At 43.6% G+C, this 26,617-nt stretch overlaps 5 protein-coding genes across 10 annotated transcripts in view; 4 read left to right on the top strand and 1 right to left on the bottom strand.

Annotated features, from left to right (window-relative positions):
• Positions 1 to 22,503, top strand: part of cars1 (cysteinyl-tRNA synthetase 1) — a 32,106-nt gene extending 9,603 nt beyond the window's left edge. For 2 of the 4 annotated variants that reach the window (XM_041034606.1, XM_041034590.1), the window contains 8 exons: positions 103 to 292; positions 821 to 889; positions 1,067 to 1,148; positions 1,293 to 1,373; positions 1,567 to 1,634; positions 1,849 to 1,908; positions 2,004 to 2,087; positions 2,319 to 4,350. In XM_041034606.1, the coding sequence (XP_040890540.1) occupies positions 103 to 292; positions 821 to 889; positions 1,067 to 1,148; positions 1,293 to 1,373; positions 1,567 to 1,634; positions 1,849 to 1,908; positions 2,004 to 2,087; positions 2,319 to 2,438 (754 nt within the window). In that variant the 3' untranslated portion in view covers positions 2,439 to 4,350. Of the gene's footprint in view, positions 1 to 102; positions 293 to 820; positions 890 to 1,066; positions 1,149 to 1,292; positions 1,374 to 1,566; positions 1,635 to 1,848; positions 1,909 to 2,003; positions 2,088 to 2,318; positions 4,351 to 10,822; positions 10,850 to 22,464 lie in introns of those variants that run through there. The other 2 variants (XR_005893887.1, XR_005893886.1) reach the window with 2 other exon arrangements.
• Positions 6,973 to 10,532, top strand: LOC121179704 (G2/mitotic-specific cyclin-B2-like). 2 transcript variants are annotated; one of them, XM_041034673.1, is made up of 8 exons: positions 6,973 to 7,094; positions 7,418 to 7,534; positions 8,115 to 8,396; positions 8,476 to 8,634; positions 8,708 to 8,944; positions 9,159 to 9,299; positions 9,392 to 9,502; positions 9,586 to 10,532. In XM_041034673.1, exons 1-8 carry the CDS (start codon positions 7,068 to 7,070, stop codon positions 9,697 to 9,699), a joined length of 1,188 nt encoding a protein of 395 aa, XP_040890607.1. In that variant the 5' UTR covers positions 6,973 to 7,067; the 3' UTR covers positions 9,700 to 10,532. The 2 variants fall into 2 exon arrangements, with proteins under 2 accessions (XP_040890607.1, XP_040890616.1); XM_041034682.1 differs by having other exon boundaries at positions 7,003 to 7,094; positions 7,421 to 7,534.
• crybgx (crystallin beta gamma X) lies at positions 10,684 to 14,337 on the bottom strand. The gene is made up of 6 exons (XM_041034718.1): positions 14,294 to 14,337; positions 13,764 to 13,812; positions 12,662 to 12,783; positions 12,086 to 12,221; positions 11,767 to 11,906; positions 10,684 to 10,816 (listed from the first exon to the last, which is right to left on the bottom strand). The coding sequence occupies exons 1-6, from the start codon at positions 14,335 to 14,337 to the stop codon at positions 10,684 to 10,686; spliced, it is 624 nt and encodes a 207-aa protein (XP_040890652.1).
• On the top strand, positions 16,420 to 21,751 carry lctla (lactase-like a). Of its 2 annotated transcripts, XM_041034640.1 has the most exons (14): positions 16,420 to 16,568; positions 16,785 to 16,945; positions 17,601 to 17,688; positions 17,880 to 17,989; positions 18,070 to 18,198; positions 18,306 to 18,401; positions 18,624 to 18,678; positions 18,790 to 18,951; positions 19,291 to 19,565; positions 19,817 to 19,943; positions 20,062 to 20,261; positions 20,344 to 20,407; positions 20,533 to 20,606; positions 21,254 to 21,381. In XM_041034640.1, the coding sequence occupies exons 1-13, from the start codon at positions 16,442 to 16,444 to the stop codon at positions 20,604 to 20,606; spliced, it is 1,668 nt and encodes a 555-aa protein (XP_040890574.1). In that variant the 5' UTR covers positions 16,420 to 16,441; the 3' UTR covers positions 21,254 to 21,381. The 2 variants fall into 2 exon arrangements, with proteins under 2 accessions (XP_040890574.1, XP_040890565.1); XM_041034631.1 differs by lacking the exon at positions 20,533 to 20,606 and having other exon boundaries at positions 21,254 to 21,751.
• A 106-nt stretch (positions 22,504 to 22,609) lies between the features above and the next one.
• Positions 22,610 to 26,617, top strand: tipin (timeless interacting protein). Its single transcript, XM_041037368.1, has 8 exons — positions 22,610 to 22,680; positions 23,349 to 23,463; positions 23,597 to 23,690; positions 24,541 to 24,616; positions 24,721 to 24,843; positions 24,933 to 24,987; positions 25,341 to 25,592; positions 25,870 to 26,617. Exons 2-8 carry the CDS (start codon positions 23,361 to 23,363, stop codon positions 26,322 to 26,324), a joined length of 1,158 nt encoding a protein of 385 aa, XP_040893302.1. The 5' UTR covers positions 22,610 to 22,680; positions 23,349 to 23,360; the 3' UTR covers positions 26,325 to 26,617.

Here is a 26,617-nt window from a genome sequence, read left to right as displayed (position 1 = left end):
TCAACCTGCAGGACACCTGAGCTTTGTCACTGTCTCAGGACTCACCTGCACACACTACATTTAAGTTCAAGACTAAAAGCCGTGGCTACTTTTGTCGTCCAGTTTCTTTGACAGGAAGTCAGCCGTCCATGAGGCTCTGTGTGACAACATGGACACTCGCACCGCCATGGAGGAGATGAGATCTCTGGTCAGCCAGTCCAACAGCTACATCAGCAGCAGGAAGAACTCCAAGCTGAGGCCCAACCGCATGCTGGTGGAAAGTATCGCTGCGTATCTCACCAACATGCTGAAGGTGAGGACGTTTGTACCGCCGCTGCGTTTATCACCTGCGCTCAGCTCAGGCAGCCGTGTGTTTCTGTACAAACATCAACAACAACACATTCATTAACTGCACAGCAGCACAACCCAAACTTTCCATAACAGAAGGTTTTGATAATCTCTCCTGTGGCTCCTGGTGCAGGAGCCACAGGAGAGATTCAATCATTAACAGCAGCAACCAAGAGAAGGCAGAATGATAGACCTGTTGACCTGCTGTCTGCATGTAGCATCTCTTCATCATGTAAAAACCACTAGATGGCAGCGTAGGCCTGAGCCCTCCCCCACTCCCCAGGTCCTCTCTGTCACTTTTTCAGTTTTAATTTTAAAATTGGAATAAGTGACATAATAAACTGAATTTTTTTTACTGTCTAATTTTGATTAAGTTTTACATTAATTACTAATTTCACCATGTTTCCTGACGTCAAATATGATTTCATGTTCTTTACTTCATGAGCAGTAGAATCAGCAGTTTGCATTAAATCCACTGTCCTTTGTCATTTAGATATTTGGTGCCATTGAAGGATCAGATCCTGTAGGATTCCCCATGGGAGGACAAGGCCAGAGTGTTGACGTAAGTAAAGAGACACTTTGGTGTGAATGTGTCTGTTAACATTTGATGATTGTGAGAAATTTACAGAAATTTCCTGCTTTTTATTGTTTTACCAAGGAATTGATCTCAGATACAGATTTATTAAAATTGAATGATTTTACATATAATATATAATATCATTGCTTCTGTGTTTGGCAGCTGGAGAACACAGTGATGCCGTACCTCAGGGTCCTGTCGGATTTCAGAGAGAGTGTCAGACAAATCGCCCGAGAGAAGGAAGGTTAGAACAATCCTGCTCTCCTTTTATATCTTAATAAAATACCACGTTTGCATCAAATTAAAGAAGCTGGACTCATCTGTCCTCATATTTCAACACTTTTTTCCTTCAGGGTTTAATTAAAGCCCTTTTTTAAATCTTGTCCAGTGACAGAGTTGCTGCAGCTGTGTGATGTGGTGCGTGACGACACCTTACCGGAGCTGGGAGTCCGGCTGGAAGATCATGAAGGTAACACAGCTTTTAGACTTCTATACTCTGGTTAGTCCTGTGTTTTTATACCAGGTTCAGCTAATTAAGCATGAGCTGGAGACGTGATTTAAAAAGTCAAACAATTAGGATTGACACAGCAACACTTAGTCTGTTGACTGAAGGAAAATATGTTGTCCCACAGTGACTGTGACTCAAAGTGAGTGTGTTACAGGTCTGACTACAGTGGTGAAACTGGTGGACAAGGAGATATTAATGAAGGAGAGAGAGGAGAAGAAGAAGGTAAGGGTGGAGTGATGACGCCTACTTTAACTGTGCCCTCACGGACGATTAGTGATAGTGATTATAAAGCCTTCACAGATAATAAAAACACAGTGGCTTTGCTGTTTGAAGACTGTTTGCTGCCTTGATGTTGATCAGTGATTTTTAAATACCTGAACTTTACTAATTATCATTTATAAGATTATCTGTGAGCTGTGTGTTTCTTCTTTTATAGATGGAGGAAGAGAAGAAGAAGAAGAAGGAAGAGGCTGCCATGAGGAAACATGAACAGGAGGTCAGTTACTTCCACATACAGAGGTTACGTCTTCTTCTGTGTTGGTCTGATAATCAACATGGCACGTCACTCATTTGTTGCTTCTGCTGTTTCAGATGGCTAAACTCGCCAAGATGAAGATCCCTCCATGTGAAATGTTTCGCACAGAAACAGACAAATATTCCAAATTTGATGAAACGGTAAAATTCTTTATTTTTTTATATGCGCCATTTTAACATAAGCTTTATGCCCAATTTATTTTGCACTTTAAAAAACATTAGAAAAAGAAATATCACAAAAATGTTTTTATGCTTGGCAGAGGTGGAAATGTGTTTGCTCAATTTCTGGCTCAAAGTTTGCATCACATTGACACGGACTAATCAGAATGAATGGTTTTCTTTGTTTGGTGCTCTTGTTGTTGTTGTTTACAGGGTTTCCCCACTCATGATGTCGAAGGGAAGGAGCTCAGCAAAGGACAAGCCAAGAAGCTGCGCAAGCTCTACGAGGCCCAGGAAAAATTACACAATGAGTATCTGCAGAACGGCAACTGATTCTGTTTAGAAAGTATCCGAGACCCCGCCCCACACGCACACACACACACACACACACACACACACACACACACACACACACACACACACACACACACAGAAAAACACAGAAAAGGCCACAGAATAAACGTTAAGGCCTCAGATGCTGGGTCCTGTTCATCTGTTTCAAACCAGAAAACTGCAGGAGTTTTTTTTGTTTTGTTTTTTTCTCACTGAATTTTAAAATGACGGTTATAACTGACACTTCATAACCAAATTCCATTCATAATTTTGAGAGTTTGTGTCTCTTTGTGTCCCCTTAACAGCAGAAATGAGGCACTAAATGAAGTGAGGTTTAACGATTTCACAGTGACACAGCGCGCCAACGAGTCTCTGCTCAGTGTCTCCAGAGGTTTTTACTGAAACTAAAAACTAAAACTTTTAATTTGCTGTATGATTTTTACCATCATTTACAAATTAAAGAGCGTGTCTTTAGTCTTTACAGGGTCTCAGTAAGGAGTTTTCATGAACAGCTTCAGTGCTTCTGCGTCAGAAATTGTCCACGTGTCTGAACGTCACTCCAGGGACGAGCTCAGTTCCTCTAACAGACTTTCTCTCATTTCATCCATACTCTCCTGTGTGTCCTGTGTCCAAGCATCTGTCATGTTTGTTACATTTCTTCAGGTTTTTTTTTTTATCATTTTGTCTATAAAATCTAAGAAAACTGTAAAAAAAAAATCCACAGGTTCTAACTTTCCACAATCCAGTGACATGAATTCAGATTTCTGTCTTCTGTCATATGATGAGAAGCTGGAACCAGCTTTTATTAATGAATCATCAGAGCTGCAGCTTCAGACAGAACCTTTGAATAAAAATCAGCCTTGGACCAGCGCTGTTTACACTGCCATCATTTCACCCTCTGTGGAGTTGGCTTTTTTTTTTCTAGGAATGTCACGATTTAGAAATGTTAAATCAGCAGCTGAATAAAAGGAATCATGAGGTTTTGTTGGGAACATCTGGAAAGGCTGACCTGTTGTACTCTCATTTTTTTCGCAGCATGCTAATGCTGATATTTGATGCTGTACACAACAAAAGCAGGATGATGCATAAAAGCTACAGATTTGACAGGTTTAACGAAAGACTGGATTTTAAAGTTGTAATTACTTCACAGTCAACATATACTGTAAAGAGCTGCATTTAAAGTTTCTAGTTTATTCCACTGACATTTACCAGTTACTGTGTGAGAAGATGACCAGTAGATAATATTTTAGGTAGTTCTGTATTTTTTTTTCCACACATTTGTATCAGTCTTCTGTGTTTTTGGCTCATTCCTCATTTACATCTTTGGTAACTTTTCTGGATTTGTATCATCATAAATACAAATAATCTATAGTTTTCCCATTGTCATCAAATCCCACAAAAAAGACTGAAGCACTCTCTGACTTCCCTCCTGTCTGTGGCTCTCAGCTTCAGGCCCATTGGATCCCACTGAAGATGGAAATCTTTAAAAACAGCTCAAACATTTACACACATTTCTTTTTAAATGTCTGTTTTCACCCAGACAGGAGGAAATTTTGCCCTTTGGTAAGATTTGATCTCAAAAATTGATTAAATATATCAAACAGTAGTTGTTTGGAGGAACTTTTCAATGTTTTGGTCTTTTCGTGGGATTTTTTCAGTAAGAAAATTATGGAAAATCACCAGACTTGTCCTTTAAATCTGGGCAGCTGTTTTCTCATCATACTTCATAAACGCTTTGTGCTTGAGCTTGCCTGAAAGCACATTAAGAGGAGCTTTTTATTAATCAGCCGTCCAATAGGGTTGTGTATTTTTGTACTGCTTATGAATTGCTCATGAATTGGTTATGTGACTGCAGGACTGCAGCAACACTTTCAGATCAGAGGATGCCCTAATAAAGAGCCAGTGAGTTCTACTGTGACTTCAGGAATGTTGACTCAGTGGCAAGATCATTTGATTATTGCAGTGACTGAAATTACATTGTTTTTATTTGAGAGAGGAAAGCAGATGGATCGGTATTTATTAAGCAAATATATAAAACATTCAGACTTTAAATTTTATTTCAAACTGTCTTATTTTGAAATTCTGCCGTCCACATAGAAGATGGAGCCATTCAGTGATGTTGCTGCTCAGTCTCAGTAACCACATGATCCTGTGATCCCTGTGATCTTCTCGGGGTCGACAGAGCAGTGAGGTGTGCGCTCAGGGCCTGATTAGTGGAAAATGAACATGTAGGTTTCTTATGTCTCCTTATCCTTGATACTGGGCTTGTCCTGAATGTTGGAAGCTAATTTGGCAGCGTGCAACACCTGCAGCTCTTCAAAACCATTTAAAGCTATTTACAACTCTCAGTGTGACACAGTGCATCACTGAATAGGACACACGAAAATACTTGATTTTATTTTACTAAACTTCACCTGATCCTGAGAGAGCTCCTGGAGCTGTGATTTCCTGAGGATCACATGGCTTAACAAGAATAAAGTCTAACTTTAGAGACCTGTTCACAGTTCTCCACCATCACCAGGCCTGCAGGTGTTTGTAGATGATTCTAAATTCTGAATTTAAAGAGCAGGTTTTTCATCAACTGATACTTAAATGGAAAATACAACAGACCATTGAAATAATTTACAGTAACACAAATAAATAAAAATAGATTAGCAGCTAGACTATCCCTGTTGTAGACTGTAGACTGTTGTTCTTAACCAAGGGGGGAGTTGTAGGTTTCAGCAGTGAGGATCACTTTCGCGTTCAAAAAGCTGAAGTTCCTCAGCTGCCGCTGGGGGCTGGCTCCAGAAGTGAGCAATTCTCCATTAACTCCCTGTTAAAATAGCCAACTTTACAGCCTAAAAAAAATATTTACAGCCTGGTACATTTTTTGTTTTTGGTCTCTATTGATAGTTTCCACCTCCGTGAACACTGTGAGGGGGGTGAGTTTTTTTGTACCACAACCGTTTTAGTGTTATTTAGGCTTAAAATTCTTAAATAAATTAGGGCGTGGTTACGTTGAGTGACAGCCCCATAGACAGGCACTGGAAGTTAGCTCTTTGCTAAAGCATCGGCTGGGCTAGGCGGCTACATCCAGAGGCCCACGGCTACCTCCAGCGGTTGACAGGAGTTGCAGTGTCCGTGTTTGTTTACCAATGTTCGGATAGGTTTCTGTGACAGTATGGCTTGTTGTAGTGTAGACTGTACTAACCGACCGTCGAAGGAGTCTGTGTTGCAGTTTTTTCGGTAAGTACATTTCTCAGTATTTTACCTGGATGTTTGCGCTAATTAGCATGTATTAGCATATTTTGCCGCTGGCTTATGACTTAATTGCCGATTTATGGTCACTGCTGATACAGATAGAGGACCGGAGCAGCTAATGTTAGGAACGCTGCTGCGGTGTCTTCCGTGCTCTCAGAGTCCGTTTATTGCGGCAATACGAGGCTACAATTTTATTTGGTCTCATTTTTCTGTTTAAAAAGTCCGACATTGCATGGACAGAGCAGCTCCGTCAGTCAGCGGCTGCTGTTGTTTGTGTGCTGATGTAACTGTAAATGGATAGTGGATGGATGCAGCGGTGAAAGCCGGTAAATATAAAATATAAAACATTTTAATATATTATCATCATCATTATTTTTTATCGTTCACTCATTATATATCATTAATAATAATGGCAACAATAACAATAATAATAATAATGTTTTAACTTTTTAATATATTTTATTAATATGAAATAATAATGATTGTTTCACAGTTAAATAACAGGCTAGAAATAACCCCCCCGCCCCCCCCCCCCACACAACTCCACCAAACCCTGCAGCTCCATCTAAAACCTCTCTATCTGAAACAGTCATGTTTAAAACACAGCAGCAACATTATGATCTCTGTTGTATGTTCTGTGTCGCAGTTACACGGGGTCGAGCTAGTCGGGTCGGACTCGGGGACTGAATGTAGCTGCGTGTAGCTGCCGCTTAGCTTGTTAGCTTAGCTGATTAGCTTTAGGCTAGCTCGGTTGGTCCGAGCTAAGTGGCCGGATTCTCGGCCGGCTGACCCCGGCTGACCCGTAGAGTAACCGCCTCTTCGCCAAGTATGGAAAGTACACTCCCACTAAAATCCAAGATGGCGCAGCTCCAATGCCCATGGTTTGGTCACAAAACCGACTCCCCGAAACCAATGGGTGACGTCACGGGTGCTACGTCCATGTCTTATACAGTCTATGGTTTTATGCAGTCAGTGTCCTCAACAAGGAACCTGACTCCAGTTTCTACTGTGTGTACTTACACACGGTACACAGCAACTGTCCAGGGAGGGACACATGGACGTAAAAAAAAAAACATTAATAACAAACAGACTATGAAGTCCAAGCCATCAGGTGAAAATGGAAAGAAAAAGGAAAAAGAATAATAAAACAGTTAAAAATGATTTAACATTTTTATTATTAGTAGTAGTGGTTGTAGTATTCCGTTTTTAAACCTGTGGCTCTAACCTGAGGTCGTCAGCCAATCAGGAGCGTCCTACGAAAGCTGATTCGGCCAATCAGATTTGACGGAGCGCTATTTGAAAGCTGCCCGTCTCTGCGCTGTTTACCTGCTCAGGTCGGTGCTCAAACAAATTCACCGAGTCGTTTGCTGAGGTCTCAGTTTGAACATGTCGTCTGTGGAAGTCCGTGCTGTGGTGAGTGAAGTGAATTTGTGTGTCTGTTGTAGCTCGTTCCGTCGCGTGTGAAGCGGCTGCTGTGTTACATGCCTAGCTTCTTGTTCGCCGTCTGTTCGCTGCCTAGCTTCTTGTTCGCCGTCTGTTCGCTGCCTAGCTTCTTGTTCGCCGTCTGTTCGCTGCCTGGCTTCTTGTTCGCCGTCTGTTCGCTGCCTAGCTTCTTGTTCGCCGTCTGTTCGCTGCCTGGCTTCTTGTTCGCATCTGCTTTTATAACCGTCAGACTCTTCAGTGGTGTTTTCTCAGGCCTTTGGTTATTTTAATACTTCCGTTTCCTTCTCTTTTAGCAGCTGCCCGCCGCAGAGAACCCGGTGAGGATGGGTAAACTCGCGGCAGCAGCGGGTCCGAGGAGAGCTGCTCTGGGAGAGATCACCAACTTTCCCGGAGCAGCGGTCAACACGAAGGTAACGACATGGAGGAACAACGCGGTCTGTCTCACCGTATTCCACCGTTTTATCTTTTTTCTGTGCTGTGAATCACATGAAAAACCTAAGACGAACCAGGACACAGACTGCATCATGTGTCCAGAAGTATGTGGACACCCCAGCGGTGCAGGCCCCTCACAAACGCTGCTGCTGCACATAGTGAGATACTGATCCCAGGTTCTTCCACCTCCCTCCCCCTCAAGCTACATGGAGAAATAGTAGTTATTATTTATGTAGTGACCAACCTGCACAGAGACCTGCCCCCAGACCAGTTCAGCACCGCAGGCAGACCCTATCACCCAGCATCAAACCTCACTGATGTAGAGCTGAAATTATATTTTCATTATGCAGTTTATATTTACTGTTTGTTACTGTTTCATTTTTTTTAAGATGATGGTTTTAGCTTCACAATCATGAATATCTAACAAAACAAGACATTTGCATGTACATGTGCTGAAGCGGGACACAGACTGTGAGTCAGACCAATGTGCAGTTAAACACACTGACGAGACTCAACAGAAAACTCCTAAATAAAACTGCTTGTGACTTGTTTCCTCAGAGGACAGGACCAGCCAAAGTGTCAGACAAACCATCCTGTGCCCAAAAAGCCAAACCCACTGTGGTGCCCCCAGTAGTCCAGGTCCCAGCACCTGCAGATCCTGTCCCTCCAGCTTCAGAAGAGTCGGCTGACGTGTCCATGAAGGAGGAGGAGGGGGAACTGTGCCAGGCTTTCTCTGAGGTGCTGCTGACTGTGCAGGACGTGGACGAGCAGGACGCAGACCTGCCTCAGCTCTGCTCACAATACGTCAAAGACATCTACAATTATCTTCACGTTCTGGAGGTGATTTATTCCTCCCTCAGCCAAACTCACTGCTTTCACCGTTCTGAAGTTTGTATTACAGCATTGTCTGTCTCCACAGGTGCAGCAGGCTGTACGAGCCAACTACATGCAGGGTTATGAAATCACTGAACGCATGCGAGCTCTTCTGATCGACTGGCTGGTCCAGGTTCACTCCAGGTTCCAGCTGCTGCAGGAGACTCTGTACCTCACAGTTGCCATCCTGGATCGATTTCTACAGGTAAAAAAGCTCTGAACTGTCTTTTCTCTTGTGTTTTCCGAGCTGAGTGAAAACGTTTCCTCCCGTGCTGCAGGTCCAGCCGGTGTCTCGCAGGAAGCTGCAGCTTGTTGGTGTGACGGCCATGCTGGTGGCCTGTAAATATGAGGAGATGTACGCTCCGGAGGTCGGAGACTTTGCCTACATCACGGACAACGCATTTACAAAGTCCCAGATTCTGGAGATGGAGCAGCTTGTTCTGAGGAGCCTCAACTTTCAGCTGGGACGTCCTCTTCCACTGCACTTCCTCAGACGGGCTTCAAAGGTGGCTAATGTGAGTGTGTTCATCAGTTTTCCTCAGATGGGTTTTAAAGATTTTAATGGAGGGGGAAGATGTGCTCACTGGTTTCCCACAGTTTAGGACCAACAGTGGGAAACATGCTGGATTTTAACTGGGAGTCTGGAATGAAGGGCACAGACGTATTTATACAGGTCTGAGTGCCGTGTCCATCGGTTCTCAGTGTGTGTGCTGGATGTTTCTGTCTCAGTCTGACGTAGAGAGACACACACTGGCCAAGTATCTGATGGAGCTGACCCTCCTCGACTACGACATGGTCCACTATCGTCCCTCTGAGATCGCTGCTGCTTCCCTGTGTCTCGCTCAGCTGCTGCTCGACGGGCTGCCGTGGGTGAGTTTGGGTTTGAGGTGACCGGGTTAATGTTCACAATCGGCCTCTTTGCTGCTGTAACCAGATCGTTTGGTGGTTCTGTCCTGTTACAGTCTCCTACACAGCAGCACTACTCTACGTATGACGAGGCCCACCTGAAGCCAATCATGCAGCACATCGCCAAAAATGTTGTGACTGTAAATGAAGGGAAAACAAAGTTCCAGGTGAGTTGGCTGATTTTAAAAAGCACGATTATATTTATTTATTTTTCTATCAAGTTAAACTTAAACAAGTCGTTTCTCTGCAGGCTGTCAAGAACAAGTACTCGAGCAGCAAGCTGATGAAGATCAGTCTCATTCCTCAGTTGACTTCGTCGATCATCAAGAACATGGCGGCGGCTGCTCTGCTCAACAACGCTTGAGGTGAACTTTTATATTTCGTCAGTGGACAGTTCACTTGCACTTTATTTTAGATCGATCACAACCTGTGGAGAAACTTCTAGTTTTTAATAAAATGTTTTTATAGTTTTTTTTGAGCCAAGCTTTGTGGTCTGTTCAGATATTTGGCTGCTATGTTTTTTGTTTTTTTCTTTATCAGAATATCTCTGTAGATTTTCCTCCATTGCACCTTGAACTGCACTGTCAGTCAATCCTGAGCTGAGAAATGGCAGCTTCCAATCAGAGGCTGTTTGTAACCAGCTCCCATGAAGCAAGAATTTTCTGAAGGGTTTTTTTTTTTTTTTTTTTTTTTTTTTTTTTAAACTATTATTAAATCTTGGCTTTTGAAGATTTTGTTAACAAACCTATTTATTTATTTTGAGTTTTATGTTCTACCTCAGAAGCAAATGCCTTATTTTTGTGAATGTTTTGTCGGTCAGTGCTCTGTCATTTATCTTGATGTTTCCACAGTTTGAATCGTTGCACTTGCATGTTGTGGAATTCATGGATCGTGGCCCTTTCTGGATAAATATCTGCTGCTGTTCATAAAGCTGAATAAAAGGTTTTAGATATCTTAGCCTGATTCATGTGATCTGAGATCTGGATTTCACGGCTCCAGCAACGAATAAATCCACTGAGTAACAACCGATTTTTACGTACGAACCTGTGACGCACAAATCTTAAACTTTATTGATGTGTAAATCTCCACTTTGTGAACACTTAACATCAGAGACTGTTCTGAACTTTCAAAGAGCTGCTTCCTGAATATTAAATGTTTCAGTGAGAGAAAGAGACAAAATTGTTTCAATAAATTAAAAGGAATCAAATAACTCAAGAAAAATCTGTCTTTTAACTGTTTATTACTAAAAACGATGTGTGTGTGTGTAAAGCTGACAGGTTTCGTGTGTGTGTGTGATGATGGTAAAGCCGTGCTGACTGCAGCTGGTAGCTCAGCGGTTCAGTGGCGTTTAGTTGAAGCGGACTCGGCGCATGGAGCCCACGGTGCTGTTCTGACTGCCCCAGTCTGAGAAGTTGTTGTAATCGCGCTTCTCCAGGATGTAATGAGGTCCTCTGTAGTTCGGCTCCTGATACACCACCCACCTGTGTACACACACACACACACACACACACACAGTTCAGTGTGAGGACGTCTGCTGACTTTAAATATATGAACAGTTCAGTGTCATTTGATCACAGCAGGGAAATACAGGACACCTTACATGAAGACCTCTGTTCATGAGACTTTGTCTTACATCAGACTGAAGCAGTTTGTCTTTAATTCACCCACCTCAGTGGCCTGTTAGCCCACCTGGGACAGGTTATGTCCTTTTGTTAAATGCCAGCAACAGTCACAACATGTTTGTGTGTTGTGTGCAGCCAACGATACAAAGGTGAAGTTACTCTGTGGGACGGATTGAAAGGTTTAATGGGAGAAATCCAACCCTGGCCCCTGCTGACTGGTTTGAACTCTTGGTATTGTTTGGTCTTTTGGGTGAACTCTTGTTCACTGTGTTGGACGTGTTGAAGTTTTTCACTATTCTTCAGTATATTGTTGAGTTTGATGTAATTCCTGTTCCTGTTTTATTTTGAAGCCCTGGTCCTTGTGTATCCGTTTCTAGTTCACTTCCTCTCTGTGTTTCATTTCCCACCTTGTTGATTGTCTGCCCCGCCCTGATGTGAATCACCTGTTGCCAGTCGCCCTCAGTGTATTTAAGTCTCGTTGCCTCTCCTGTCTCTCTGTCAGTTTGTTCCTGTTGGTGTTTGTACCTGTGATCCTGCCTGAGTTTGCCTCCTGTGTTCCCTCCTCCTGTTTTCCTGTGGACTTATCTCTGTTAAGAAGCCCTGAGTTTTCCTTTGAGTTTTTGTTTCCTGGCCTCATGGACTTTCTGTGCCAGTGACTTTTTGTTATTAACGAATCATTGTTCATCAGTCGTCCCTGTGCGTCTGGGTCCTGTCCCCCGTGCTCCCGGCCACAGCAGCCATACAACACTGACATTTAATCAGGGATCTGTGAACAGAGTGAGAGAAACCAGGTGACATGATGCACTTACGCTCCTCCGAGGACGCGGATGGAGGCGACTCTGTTGAGGCTGTAACGGCTCATCAGGTTGGGGATGTCGTCTTGGATCTCCATCTTCTTACCTGAGAAACCGGCTCGCTCGAAGAGCTGAGCTCTGGCAGGGTTGTTGTCCTGAAAGTAACAGACATATACAGGAAAACTGGAAGTGTCTGTGTGTGTGTCTGTGTGTCTGTGTGTGTGTTTACGTTGACCCTGTGCTGAGAGACCCAGAGCCAAACCTGTTGGTTGTTCCTCTGAAGTCAAACATCAGTGTGTCTGCACCTGTGATGAGAGTATGCGTCATGCTTCACCTGTTTGACAGAGCGGACAGAGGACACGTGGTCCACCTGAGCACACCACTTGTCGTAGCAGTTGTACTCTCCTCGGTCGGACATGTCCCACAGGTACTGACGGCCGCGGAAGTTCTCATGCTCGTAACCGACCCATCTGTAAGAGACAAGAGTCAAAGATGGATTGGGGGGGGGCACTTTGCCAGAGCTGAACAATCATCCTGTCAAAGTTCAACTGATTGTGGTCATTTTTTGTGCACTATGTCCATTAATCAAGACCATTACCAGAAAAAGCAGCGGTAAACAAACTTGAACCTTGAAATTTTGACATATTTTGACCTGTAAATCATCTGATTAAATAACAGGGTTTAGATTCATACTTATAATAACGTTATAATTGTCTAATTATGGAAATCCAAGTTTTTTGGATTTCTTAGCCTCAGGACTCATTTGTCCACCAAACTTCATGGAAGTTTGCTCATATTTAAGTCTGCTCACAGACAGATGAAGGAAACCTCCTCAGCAGATGTAGATGTAATCACTGTTGTTGTTGTTGTAGTGACCTGTCTTCCACTCTAGGTGGTGATGTGGACTTACGCTCCGCTCTCCACCTGCACAGAGTTACATCTCTCTGGGAAGTTCTTGTCACTGAGCCTGGAACAGTCAGAGCTCAGGTCCAGTCGTCTGCCGGCGAAGTTCCTCTGCTCGAAAAGGGTCACCTGAGGACAGAGACACCAGAGACACCATGGGGAAGTCACATGAATGAAAAGAGCCTGGTTTTACTGGTGAGTCAGACAATCTTCAATATTTTTTTTTTTGTTAAATACATATCTTCTCTCTGCTGGTAGAAGAGGCTCTACGACAAATCCAGCAAGAAAAGAGCACTGCAGCATTTATTCTTTCCCTCCACAGTTTTTATGCCGATAAACACGCTTGTTTATCCAGACTGTGGACAAATCTGTCATCTCTGACACAGGAAATGTTATTTTTACCTGAGCCGTGTGAAATTGTCCTCAGAAGGACCACCTGAACCTGGGAGGCCGGGAACCACTGACAAAACTTCCAGGTGTTTGTATAAATCAATAAATGAAGAACTTAAAACATCTGAAATATTTTGTTCAAAGTAAACAGAATAATGTGCGGCGTATATTTATATTGGGCTGTTAGACAATGAATCTCCCTCTAAAACTACAGACATTTCTACAGCTCTGTTTGTGCGCAGGTTAAACAACCAAGACACAATATGTTGATTAACATGCTTTACAGATTTTAGCAGGTGTATTTCTTAAAACTAGCTTCCTGTTTCCTCCTGCTTCACCTTTTTTTCAGACATGAGAAACATCAGTTTTCTGATCTGATTCTCACCAGAGAGCCTGTTTCCAAAATGTTGAACTATTCCTTTAAGATAAAAACAGACTTCTGAACAAAGTGAGTAGTTTGTTTCTTCACTGTCAGAGGAAGTAAAAGCTCTGATGTCTTTGTTAAACTGACCAGATCAGCTGAAACAATCAATTATCAAAATAGTTTCTAATGACTTTTCTTTTAATCGACTCATTGATTAATCAATGACTCGTCCCAGCTCTGTTCGGTCATGTACCACAGAACCAGTCAATTTAGGATTCTAGTCGTTTCAAATGATGTGACCCACCTCTTCAAGTTTGCTTTACCAAAATAAGTCTACATGATTTTTTTGACTCACCCTCCCACTGGACCCGTAGAAGGCACGTTGGAGCACAGACCCCAGCTTGCTGTAGATATAGAAGCATTTTTAATGAGTAATCAATCCTCAAAAATCATCAGTCAATAATAAAAACAGACGATCGAAAATCACAAAGAAATTGTTGATCTTTTAAACGTGTGCAAGTGAGATCAAAGACTTCTCTGAGAATTTCATTACTTCATTTCTTTATGTCCTTTTAGACAACACAGTTTTAATGTCTGTAAGCAGCTGTTACAGAGCAGGACTGATGCTGATGCAGTAGCATTATCGTGCTTTAGTCTTTCAAATTCAAAAACCATCTTGCGCCTGAAATGTTCGTGTGAATGTCTCCTACAACCATCATCACTCTCCAGGTGATTTTGGGGAAACTGGTGTTGGAGGAGTCACAGAGAGCAGAGCATGAGAACCAGCAGCAGGTGGGATGTGGGGCCACAGGCCCACCCACCTGGACCCCTCTGAGCGGGGCGTCTGACTCTGTGAGCCCGGCTGGTGCACGGCACCAAACATACCTGGTTTGTTGGGCTAATCCTGGGACCTTAGTAAAGATGTTCATGTCAGCTCTGCGAGGCCACAAGAAAGCCCCTTAAATACGGCGAGTGGAGGTGAGCCGACAGGTACTAGAAAGCTCAGAGTGGTTCTGCACCGGTCGTCGGGGCCCTGGCTCTCATTGATATGCTAAACACACAACCACGCTCATGTTGTCTCTCCTCTGTCCACAGCACATACACATCAGCTGCAAACACTGCAACTGCATACAGAGCACAAAAAAACATACAAACACACACACACACAGCAGCTGGAATAAATGTGTGCATGCAGACAGACAAACACCACAAGCAGAGGGTTCAGTTTCTGCACACGCACACACACAAACTGCACACTAACATGTAAATGTGTGCACAGAGTGCAGTGCCAACAGTTTTAGCTTTGAACAATTCAGCATTTTTTTTTTTTTTTTTTTAAACAGTGCTCTGTAAACAATGCGCCGTATGTGACTGGCTGTATTCATGCTTTGTGCAGGGCCAGCTCCAGCACGCTGTATTCACCCCAGAGGTCGTGACCCTGAGGGGAGCTGCACTCACAGTGGGTGGGAGGGGAGGGAGGGGAGGGGAGGGGGGTCTTCAATGGAAACATGGCTGTGTCACCTCCACGAATCTGAAGGTACAGAGTCACTGCACACACCTGATGGTTCATCAGTCTGGTTTAGAGTTAAATGGTTAATTCCACGTCTCACATGTAGAGTCAGAGGGTTTGAGACAGTTTGGACGTCCTCGACCTTCAGACGTCAGTTTGAAGAGGGATGTCCGTCACAGTGAGAAAGGGAGACGTAAAAGAAGTGAAGTGTTTGAGTTGATAAATCATTTGTGTTGTTTCCTTTTGTCTTCTGATGTGTAGATGTGTCATTTCATTGCATTAGTTTACATACATTTTCATTTATGGTGTGTTATTATTATATTGTATTATATTATAAACACTGGTGGAGTGATTGTACTCACATGATGCTGAACGTAGCTGCGAGGCACTGACTCAGGCCACAACTGACCATTAGTTTCATTACTGATTCATTTGTCAGTTACTTCCTTAATTCATCCGTTCATCAGGTCGATAACCTGTCACCGTGAAGTCGACTAATCGTTGCTGTTTTGTTTTGTTTTTTTTTTTGTTTTTTATCCCCAGTTTGTGAGTTTGTGGGATCTGTTTTGCGGTTTAATCCAGTGTGAAGCTGTGCAGCAGTGTTATGAGACCGAGCTGCACATGGATCAGGCTCATTAACATGAACTTTGCTTACAGTGTCAGAATCCCTCCTTTTTCCAAAAGATCTGTTTGCCCCAGCAAATTCACGCTCACACTTCACTGACTTCAAATGGAGCGGTATTCAGTGTGTGTGTGTGTGTGTGGGCGGATGAATAGCAGAAAATGTCCTGGATGCTTCACCGTGTTTTGTTTCTGTAACCTTGGCAGGGAACCAGTCGGTGACACCGGTGAGCGTTGACCACGTCCAGAAGCTTGGGGACGTTTCTTGCATTTTGGAGCAGTTTCCAGCAGAGACAAATGCAGCAGGTCAGACATGTATATGTGGTTCTGAGTGAGGCGGCTGGGGCTGAGACAGAGACAGAGCAAAGGGACAGATGTAGGGAGAGAAGCGGCTCAGACTTTGGCAGGAGGACTCAGAGGCAACTTCATCATTTTTATCCACTTTTTATTTTTTAATCTTGGTCGTATTTTAGATAGATAGAGAAGATAAAGAGCAGCTTGAAATGTCTCTCATCCTGACTGTGTTGGACAAACTGGCTTACTTTCTGTCTCTGGTAGCGTTTTGTGTCAGTGTGTCTTACAGCTGGCTGAAATGAAACTAGACTCTTCCTTAATATCCCGTCGGTATTTAAACAAATGAGCCTGAGGTTTGAGTTAGGATGGTTTTACTGAAAACCTGTGGACACCTGACACCTGAGCGTGAGTTTCTGAATCTTTGCTTTACTTTATCATGTCTGGGATTTGTCCTCAGCTTGTCTTGCTCATGGTAGACTGACAGGAGACGTAGTGTTGGACGCCTACGCTTTGTAAGACGAGATGATGTGAAGTCAGTGTTGAGAAGCGGCTGATTCATTTCTCTGCAGGTGTAACTGAAGACAGCGAGCTCCCTGCCAAAGATCGCCATGCTGCAGCAGTTCGTCCTGATCATGTACCATGTGCTTGCACTGGTGCTGTGTGTTTCAGCCAGTGAAGACTTTGACTGGACGAAGAATGAGAGGACGTCTTTCTACTATGGAACCTTCCCGACTGGTAGGACAGACAATTAAACACAAAATACTCCACAAATCATAGATGTTTATACTGTAAATACAGCTGAGTAAATAAAGCTGAGAACATTTTCACCCTGGAAACAGCAGACAATAGAACAACGCTGACTATGTGAATATGATCATGACATGAAGGAAACCTCCAGAAAAGCTGTCGGCCGTGGGTTTGACTGTCCGTCTGCGTCGTGCTCCTCTGCAGGTTTCTCCTGGGGAGCAGGCAGCTCTGCCTATCAGACGGAAGGAGCTTGGAACATCGATGGAAAAGGAACGAGCATCTGGGACGCGTTCGCCCACAGAAAAGGGAAAATATTCTTAAATGACACAGGAGACTCCTCGTGTGAGGGATACTATAAATTCAAGGTGATGACACTCAGTGTGAACTGATACTGTTACACACCCAAAGACATTATTCCTAAATTAAGTGATTCTAATCCTTCCATAAAGGAATAAAGTCTCTGGATCTGTTATTGTTCTTTTTATTTATTTCAAGTTAAGTAAAATACATTTCCCCACACTTTGAAAATTTTGGGGTCAACACTGGAATTTAAAAGTTAAAGATTCTGGGAAATTTGCCGCCTCTGTTTTCTTGCCAAGAGTTAGATGAGAAGATCGATGGACTCATCGTCTGTACAACAAACACAAAGCAGCAGCCTGGAGACGTTTCCCTCTGGACCGTCCAGAACCTTGTCACGTTTAAATGTGTTGATCAGAGAGCTTCAGATTTGCTGGCAGGCTGTTTTCCAGTCTCTATGCTAAGCTAAGCTAATCACTTCCAGGCTGCAGCTCCACACTTACTACACAAACATAAGAGCTGTGGTGATCTGCTCGTCTCAACATGTCAGACTCATTAACACAGAGTGTGTTTGCACAGTGTGAGACTGTGATGAGTTCATGATGTTCGTGGCACAGGCTCATCACTGACAGGCCAATGAAGGGAGCGGAGTTTGAGACACAGATGTTTTTAGTTTTGTCTTCCAGTGGTTTGAAAATGTCTTTTGTGCTGTTTGTCTTACAGGATGACATAAACCTGATGAAGGACATGAAGCTGAATCATTATCGTTTCTCCATTTCCTGGCCAAGGATTTTACCAAGCGGACTGAAAAGTAGGCAAATGCCCCGTCTTCGTATTTACTTGTTTATTTTACAGTCGTTTTTTTAGAATGACAGTGTTTGAAACAATTTGATAAATGAATGAATCGTTTCTGTTTTTGTTTTAGACTGTAATCTGGAATCATTTCCTGTTCCTGTTGTTGTAAATGATCGTAATTCCATTTTTCCCCGGCTGCTCTTTCAGGTGAGCACATCAATGAGAAAGGAATCAAATATTACGATGACCTGATTAACATGCTGCTGGACAATAAGATCACGCCCATTGTTACTCTGTACCACTGGGATTTACCTCAGGTGAGCATCAGACGCACTAAACCTTTGATTCTTGTTTCTTTTTGCTGGACACCGATGCACTTTTCGCTCCACCTGTTCAGGTCTTACAGGAGAAATATGGCGGCTGGCAGAACATCAGCATGGTGAACTACTTCAACGACTTCGCCAACTTGTGTTTTGAAAGATTTGGAAACAGAGTGAAGTACTGGATCACTTTCAACAATCCGTGGGTACGTGAGGCTGAGGAGAGATGGAGAGATGCCTTCACACTCTCGTGAACAGATGTAGTGTTTGATCTGTGCATCACAGAGTTTTGTGTTTTCTCTCGTGTTTTCAGTCAGTTGCTGTGGAGGGATATGAAACAGGGGAACATGCACCGGGGCTGAAACTGAAAGGAACGGGAGCTTACAAAGCTGCTCACCACATCATCAAAGTAAGACTGAGGAGGTGATGCTCTGTGTGTGAAAACCTCAGTGCAGGTTGAACCAGCCATTTTCCGCAGCCAGCAGCAACATGGACTGTATGTATGATACTGGTATTCACTGCGGTTTTGTTGTTGTTGTCCCCGACATTTTGTGGGATTTAAATTTCTGCTTCTCATAATGAACGAACCTAAACAGACATCAGAGACGTGTCCTCTCTGTCTCTCTAACAGGCACATGCTAAGGTTTGGCACACGTACGACATGCAGTGGCGAAACAAACAAAAAGGTAAAAAGGAAAACTTACTTGGTTTTGGCTTTTTTTTTTTTTTTGTGGCTGAAGTCAAAGATAAACGTTCCACCTTGCTGGACAGTGAAGTTGTTGTGTGTGTGTGTCCAGGCCTGGTTGGGATCTCACTAACAGCTGACTGGGGTGAACCGGTGGACATCACCAACCAGAGGGACATCGAAGCGGCAGAGAGATACATCCAGTTCTACTTGGGCTGGTTTGCTACTCCCCTCTTCAACGGAGACTACCCCCAAGTTATGAAAGATTACATCGGTACGTCGCTGACACACATCGTTCCTGTGGTATTTTAGGAAAATGTGAAACACAAAGAATCAGTCATGTAACTACCATCTTTTGTTGTTCAGGTTGGACTAGCTGGAGAACATGATTTGACTTTTACAGTTGTGCATCAAGCAGCAGAGTTATTTGGAGACTTCATGTGATGTTTTACATTATGGCAGTGGTTCCCTACCTGCAATATAAATCTGAGGAGTCAGGAGTTGATAGGAAACAAACAAGAAAAATGCTACACAAACTTATCTGACATTCACAGGCACGGTGTCTGCTGACACTCCTCTTTCTCCACTAAGTGTTTTGGACTTTCGCCTGTAGGCAGGAAGAGCGGCCAGCAGGGCCTGGGAGCTTCACGGCTGCCCGTCTTCTCGCCTCAGGAGAAGAGTTACATCAAGGGAACCTGTGACTTCCTGGGCCTCGGCCACTTCACGACCCGCTATGTCACCCAGAAGAATTACCCATCAGGCCTTGGAGACAGCTACTTCACAGATCGTGACCTCGCTGAGCTGGTTGACCCACAATGGCCCGATCCTGGCTCCGAATGGCTCTACTCTGTTCCCTGGGGATTCCGACGCTTGTTGAACTTTGTCAAGGTGCAAAACACAGATCTGATCAGATCGGTCAATACAACACACACACACACACACACACACACAAAGAAAAGAAAAAAACACACTGATCTCATAATATAAAGACAAAGCTTTTGAGGAAATGTCTCCTAAAACACAAGACACAAGACACGGTTCACCCTGTGTGAAATTTGTTGAATAAGTAAATATGAGTTCATATTCATACAAACATATCAGTGTGTTTTCCATCTAACTTGAATGTAACCTGACGACAGACCCAGTATGGAAACCCCATGATCTACGTGACAGAAAACGGTGTGTCAGAGAAAATGCTCTGCACCGACCTCTGCGACGACTGGAGAATGCAGTACTTCAAAGACTACATCAACGAAATGCTCAAAGGTGAAGCAACATCTCGGCTGATCGTGGAGATCACGTCACAAAAGTACGATTTTACTGTCCGACGTGAAACTCAGAGTGTCGTCTCTCTGCTCTTTGTTTGTCTTTGTCCATTTCACAGCGATTAAAGACGGAGTAAATGTGAAGGGCTACACAGCCTGGTCTCTGCTCGACAACTTTGAGTGGGATGAAGGATACTCGGAGAGGTTCGGGCTCTTCTACGTGGACTTCAGGAACAAGAACAAACCCCGGTACCCGAAGGCCTCTGTCCAGTACTACAAACGCATCATCAGCTCCAATGGCTTTCCCAATCAGAGAGAGGTAAACTCCAACAACACGCTCCACGTTTAAAACTCCTCCGGAGGACAATGTGTCACTGTGAGATTTTATCGGATCTTCACAGGTGGAGAATTGGAGGAGGAAAGCTGTGGAGACCTGCTCTTCCAGTAATCAGCTCCTGGCTGCAGGTTAGTACTTTAAAGCATCAAAGTGTAGGCTGTGAGAAGCTAGGTGGGGCCAAACAAAGAAAAATTCTGTCTCAAGCTTGTTATTCCGCTCTCTAACAGGGTTTTTCTTTGCTTTGCCCCTCCAGCTAGAAGAAAATCCCAGGGAGATCAGGAACATGCAGGAATGCAAAAGGCTTGGCCAGTGCATGATGAAGTTTAGGTACAAGAGCCGAAATGTTGCTGTGTGAGATTAATGTAAATAAATAAATGGAGAAATAACACAGATAAGTTTTAATGAATCTGTAAGATGAATTGCTTTCCTGTATGTTTTCACGGCCCCACACACGGCCAGATTCACCTTCTGAGGGGCCCCGGGCAAAGACCTGGTCCCCATCATACATGGCACTTTCATGATTTCCCCACAGTCTCAGAAACGCTCCAGACGTAATCAATTAGAACAGACAGAAAATTCACTGGCAACAAGTTTGATAAGTGTTTGATCGTTCGAATCTTTTTTTAAAGGAAAAATGACAGAAACTCACGTGTTCCAGTCTTAAATGTCTGAATTCTAGTTGTTTTTTCTTATTTATCTTCACCTGAGCTTCAGAGATTAATGATGACATTTTGTTCTCTAATTGATTGATTGGTTATTAAAGGAAAAGAATGGACAGATGTATTGATTATGAGAACTGCTGGCTGCAGCCTTACAGTTCTCCTGTGATGGAAAAATATAACCTTTCTGTGGGTTTTCCTCAGCCTTGGGTCCATGGCAGCCCTCTCCTGGGACTGTGTGTGGGTGTGTGTGTGTGTGTGTGTGTGTAGGTGTTAACACACACCTTTACTTACATTTCCATTCACGTGTTTCAGATCCACTGATAGGCCACATGGAGATGGTCACAGAGATTGTGGTTCCCACCGTGTGCACGCTCTGCATCCTCCTCAGTGCAGTCTTCCTCATGTTCCTGCTGCGAGGACGCCTCTGAGACAGACACACACACTCACACACACACTCACACAAAGGAACAGTCACATCATCTGTTTTTATCAAGCCAGACATCAGTGGCCTTGAAGCTGAAGATATGAACCTGAGAGTGACTCCACCGCTGTAAAACTTTATCCTGTCGAGAGCATTTTGTTGATTTCACTGTCCTGCTGTTCTGTTTTGAATAAACAGACTTTTTCAGGTTGTTACCATAAAGTCAAAATAGCCAGAACTCTGTCGTGACTCTGGAAGAATTAATTCGAGCTTGGTATATGATTATTATGATTATTATTTATTTTTTAACAAACTGGTCTTGTGTGGTTTTTGATGTAGCTCAGTTTTAGAGGCTACTCAACCTGACTGCAGAGAGGAGTTGGTTTATTGTCAAGCTGTAAAATAAAGGACTAAGAATGATGGCGATAAAGTGCTGTACTCTCTGTGGATCATTAAACTTCAGTTAAATTCATTTTTCAGAGGAGGATGCTGAGTCGTTAATGAGTGAAGAATCTTTGTTTTTATATATTTTCTTGATTATTATATTTAAGGTGAATTAAATGAAGCTGCAGTCAGACAAAATTTAAAGAAACGGGTTTTCCGTAGAAGCGTTTCACCCTTCAAATTAAAAGCCCCAGAAATATGAGACGATCACAAGGAAGGTAAACACTGAAAATGTCACAGTGATGAGCACGCAGTATAATAATAATCTGAATCATGGTGAGGCTTGTTGGAAGTAGAATTCTTGACTTGAAACATCAACATAATTTTCTTTTAATATTGTTTATTTTCCATTTTGCTTATTTTCATTTGACTGTTAAATTTAACTTTACAGAATGGTTTAAATTTAGTTTCAGCCCTCTTCACATTGTCAGGACATAAATCCAGAGTAAAAACACTAAATCCCATTATTTTAATTTTAATTTTTCGGCCTCTACAATCAGCCTTAAAAATTTACCTTACATGTTTTATCACCTTACATTAGATTTAACGGTAAGTTTGTTGGTTTGACATAAATAGTTTTGATCACAATTCTTATGATGCTCTTTCGATGTATGAAACTTTGATTTGTGTCTGTTTTGATATGTATTTCTCCCAGTTTACACACACACACACACACACACACACACACACACACACACACACACACACACACACACACACACACACACACACACACACACACACACCATTCTAACCGGTAACAATTGTTGCTGGACTTTTATTTTGAAAAAAAGCGCAGCTCCGTACCGGAAGTTGCCGTCGCTGGAGTTGCACCGCAGGTTGGTTGCTCCGCTGACTGCACAGCTCCTGACCGGTATGATAATGTGTCGTTTTATTGTAGTAATTATGTGGTGTTTTATAATCATAACGCTGTGAGGCTGTGGGTTGAGTTGTTTGTTTGACCATTTCGCTGACAGCAGTTGTCTTATAGGTTAGCTATCTTAGCCCGGCCCGTAGTTAGCTTAGCACCGACAGCGCGTTGTTAAAGCTTTTGCAGCTACAAACTTTTGTGAGAAATAAAGTGAAGTTCGCCTCAAAGTTCACACAGAGACGTGAGTGTCCGTTTCACCCGGGCTGTCCAGCTCCTCCCGGCCTCCCTGTGAGCCGGTCAAACCGGAGGAAGGACGGTTTTTACACTTTGTGTTTTGGCGTCATGTTGGTTGAGTTTACCGCCTTCCTGTGGATGAAGCAGAGGTCGACCGATATTTGCCTCTTTTCATGGCCGATACTGTTGATGCGCTAAGGAGGAGTGATAGCTGATCAGGGGCCGATACTCTTATTATGGAAAACTGAGCCGGTGTTGATATATATATTGGTATTGATATTAGCTTCTGATGAAGCTAGAAGCTCAGACTTTATGAAGAACAGACGATGTGTGACCGTCCACATACTTACGGCCTGGACTGGGATTAATGTGAAGGTAATACCAACATTGCTTTTTACAGCTGATTGTGACTGATACAGCTTCTTTCTCTCCTCCAGGAGTTACTCACCATGCTCAGCTACCACAGCACAGAGGATGAAGCTTTCCCCCCGCTCCCACCTCCTCACTCCCCAGGCCAGGGAGGACAGGAGGAGGGAGACTCTTTTGAAAATGGTGAGAAGAAGAATGAGTTTTAGCTGCTGTGAAAATCCATCAGTTAACAGAATATTCAATAGGTATCGAAAAGACTGTCAACAAGGTGATTGTAGGCCACCGGCCCTGTTGTCATGTGCTGTGGTTGATGCAGGGAAGGAAGACGGCGACGTGTCCAAGCTGGCTGAGGTCCCTGCTGCTAAAAGGAAAGGAGTGAAGAGGCCACAACCCAAGCTGGACTCTCAGAGGTGCTTCAGACACCAGAGCTCTTACATTAAATTCATCCAGATGACAACACAAACTGTGTTGTCAGCTGAAAAGCCTGAGGCAGTACATGACTTGTTGTTTGTTACAGGCTGTGTTATTTAATGGCAGCTCCACTTAACATTATGAAGATAATTTGTAATCTTACTGGAACTAATTATATTTTATGAGAATCAGTGAATTATTTAACCGTAACATTTTTTTTCCTGCTGACTTGCAGGTTTTAAAAAGTGCTCCAGATTATTGCAAAGAAAATAACTTTGCATTTTTCAGAAACACATTTACAGATTCAGTCATTTCTGCATCAATTAGAAAAAGAGTCAGGATCCTGGTGGGGCTGGTTCTCCTAATTCCCATTCTGTTTAACTGTAAACCTTTTTATATAAACAATAGATCCAATGAGTAAAGTGACAGTGCAGTTGATGGTGATGAACCCACAGAGATGCTTTGTTGTTTTCAGCATTGTTTACTGTCTCTGTCACGGCAGCAGCTGTTCTCAGCACAACGCTCTGGAAGCTGTTCTCCACCTGCCCAGAACATGATGACAGAGTTAGCAGCTAGCTAGTGCACAGCTAAAGAGCCAGATATTTCCCTCGGGAGCGGGTGGAGGCCAAACCAGAGCTACAGTGAATGCTAATGTTGCTCTGTGTCTGAATGTGTAAACGGGAAACTGTTTGCTAACGTGTTCGCTGCATCGACATGCCAGAGCCCACAGCCTGTTTCTCTGCCCCGCTGCCTGTTAGCCACAGCTTCTATCGATGCAGGTTTAAGGTTGGATCAGTTATTGATTAGAAATAAAATGTTTATCTTTTCTTTTTCTTTTTTTTTTTTCAGGCTGATCTCAGAAAGAGGACTTCCAGCTCTGCGGACGCTGTTTGACGATGTCCATTTTAAAGGCAAAGGTCATGAGGTAAGAACTGACCACAGATCAGTGAACAAAGTGAAACACAGCAGACGTGTGGGGCAGTTCATATGAGTCTGAACCCCATGATGCGTTTGTGTTTGTCCAATCAGGCTGCAGACCTGCGGCTGCTCATGCAGAAGATGGAGAACTGGGCCCACAGGTTGTACCCGAAGCTGCAGTTTGAAGACTTTATTGACAAAGTGGAGAAGCTCGGCAGCAAGAAGGAAGTGCAGGTGGGATGAGGATATTTTTTTTACGCAGTCTACAAGATTTCTATGGTGCATATTTAGTAATGCCTTTTTTTTTTTTTTTGTATTGGCAGACTTGTCTCAAACGGATACGACTGGACATGCCACTGACACACGAAGATTTTATGGGTAAAGATGGAAAGAGATTAAATATAAATGAAATACAAGTGGTTTGTGTTCGGAAATGATTTAATCTGTAAAATGTAGACATGATGCAGGCAGGGGATCCAGTGCATGGTCAGTTACCAGCTGTAAGCTCATGTTACTCCCATGTGTGGACATATTGTACAGGAAGCTGTTTTAGTTCCGTTTGCTGTTAAATCAGTGGCCAGTGAAACTTGGAACCTCTCAGAAATCGGTCACATCCATCAGATGGTTTTTGTTTTGCCTCGTGATGCAGCTCACAGGTTTGAGGCCATGCAGCAGTAATGACTGTGGAAGTGAAGGTTCAGATTCACACTGTAAATCCACTGTGGTTTTAGGTGCAGGTGACGAAGAGGCAGCACCTGAAATGCAAATATTTGGAGATCCTGATCCATTTAGCAGAGAGAGGCTCCCTGATGACGTACCAGGGCCGGTTCACTCTACCCCAGCTCCATCTGGTCCACCTGCCCCCTCCCCACCTGCCCCCTCCCCAGCTGCCCCCTCCCTGACCAAGGAGCAGCGCAGACGCATGGAGCTGAACAGACAGCGAGCCCTGGAGAGGAGGCTCGCCCGCCAGCAGCAGCAGACAGGTGAGAGGCGCTTCGTCTGTTCAGTGATGGACAAAGATTCACCTGGCTGCACCTGGAGCTTCCAGTAAACCTCACCTCACCAGTTTTAGCTGAAACAGTAACTTCAGTCAGCAGAAAGTTCATCAGTTAACTCAATAATCAGTTTAATGTTGAAAGCAACTTTTTCAATATGAGGATTTGATACTTTCATTTGTGATAAACTGAAAATCTTTTGGACAAAACAGGAAGATTCTACTTTAGGTTGTGGGAAGTTTTAACAGGTGTTTTTCTCCTCTAGATCCATCAGACTCTCAGACTGTTGACACGTCCACACCAGTGGACGAACCCACCTCTGTCTCCTCTGCCTACGTCCTCAACAAGTCTCACGACGATCGGGCTGAGGAGGTGGAGGAGTTAGACTCGGAGCCTGTCGCCTCCAGCACACAGCAACACAACCAACCTCCGAACAAAGACTCTGAGGCTTCGGCTGAACCCAGTCAGTGTGAGGAGGAGGAGGACAAGGAGGAGGACAGGGAGGAGGACAAGGCGGAGAACAAGGAGGAGGACAGGGAGGAGGACAAGGCGGAGAACAAGGAGGAGGACAGGGAGGAGGAGGACAGGGAGGAGGACAAGGAGAAGGACAGGGAGGAGGACAGGGAGGAGGACAGGGAGGAGGACAGGGAGGAGACCAAGGAGGAGACCAGCCTTCAGCCAGACTATCAGTCCAGCAACAGGTGTGAGGACGGAGATTAATGCTGTGCAGTGTCACCTGGCTGGAGCTTTGGCAGTGAGCTTTGAGCGTGTGTGTGTGTGTGTGTGTGTGTGTGTGTGTGTGTGTGTGTGTGTGTGTGTGTGTGTGTGTGTGTGTGTGTGTGAACTGTTTATTATAGTTTGTTAAAGTTCAGATGTAGAGTTTCTGTTCCTGTGGTGTCTGGGTGAAGACTCTCACCTGTTCACAGTGTTTTAATCAGAAATGTAGAATTAAACATTGATTCCACATTTTCTGCTGTGATGTTTTGAAGTGTAAACGTTAGGAGCACAGAAAA

The sequence above is a fragment of the Toxotes jaculatrix genome, chromosome 1, assembly GCF_017976425.1.
Source record: "Toxotes jaculatrix isolate fToxJac2 chromosome 1, fToxJac2.pri, whole genome shotgun sequence".
NCBI classification, from domain to species: domain Eukaryota; kingdom Metazoa; phylum Chordata; class Actinopteri; family Toxotidae; genus Toxotes; species Toxotes jaculatrix.
Note: the sequence above shows the minus strand (reverse complement) of the source record. Positions and strands in the feature narration are given on the sequence as shown.

What these genes read in the sequence shown, in the direction of transcription:
- lctla (XM_041034631.1), top strand. Translation starts at nt 16,442, where the DNA reads ATGCTGCAGCAGTTCGTCCTGATCATGTACCATGTGCTTGCACTGGTG. An exon ending in AGTTATGAAAGATTACATCG is followed by an intron (nt 18,952 to 19,290) that starts GTACGTCGCTGA and finishes TTTCGCCTGTAG; the next exon opens with GCAGGAAGAGCGGCCAGCAG. An exon ending in TAATCAGCTCCTGGCTGCAG is followed by an intron (nt 20,408 to 21,253) that starts GTTAGTACTTTA and finishes CACGTGTTTCAG; the next exon opens with ATCCACTGATAGGCCACATG.
- crybgx (XM_041034718.1), bottom strand. Translation starts at nt 14,337, where the DNA reads ATGAACATCTTTACTAAGGTCCCAGGATTAGCCCAACAAACCAG. An exon ending in CTGTCCGCTCTGTCAAACAG is followed by an intron (nt 11,907 to 12,085) that starts GTGAAGCATGAC and finishes TGTTACTTTCAG; the next exon opens with GACAACAACCCTGCCAGAGC. An exon ending in ATCCGCGTCCTCGGAGGAGC is followed by an intron (nt 10,817 to 11,766) that starts GTAAGTGCATCA and finishes GTGTGTACACAG; the next exon opens with GTGGGTGGTGTATCAGGAGC.
- LOC121179704 (XM_041034673.1), top strand. Translation starts at nt 7,068, where the DNA reads ATGTCGTCTGTGGAAGTCCGTGCTGTG. An exon ending in GAGCAGCGGTCAACACGAAG is followed by an intron (nt 7,535 to 8,114) that starts GTAACGACATGG and finishes TTGTTTCCTCAG; the next exon opens with AGGACAGGACCAGCCAAAGT. An exon ending in TGCTCGACGGGCTGCCGTGG is followed by an intron (nt 9,300 to 9,391) that starts GTGAGTTTGGGT and finishes GTCCTGTTACAG; the next exon opens with TCTCCTACACAGCAGCACTA.
- tipin (XM_041037368.1), top strand. Translation starts at nt 23,361, where the DNA reads ATGCTCAGCTACCACAGCACAGAGGATGAAGCTTTCCCCCCGCTCCCA. An exon ending in CCCAAGCTGGACTCTCAGAG is followed by an intron (nt 23,691 to 24,540) that starts GTGCTTCAGACA and finishes TTTTTTTTTCAG; the next exon opens with GCTGATCTCAGAAAGAGGAC. An exon ending in GACACACGAAGATTTTATGG is followed by an intron (nt 24,988 to 25,340) that starts GTAAAGATGGAA and finishes CTGTGGTTTTAG; the next exon opens with GTGCAGGTGACGAAGAGGCA.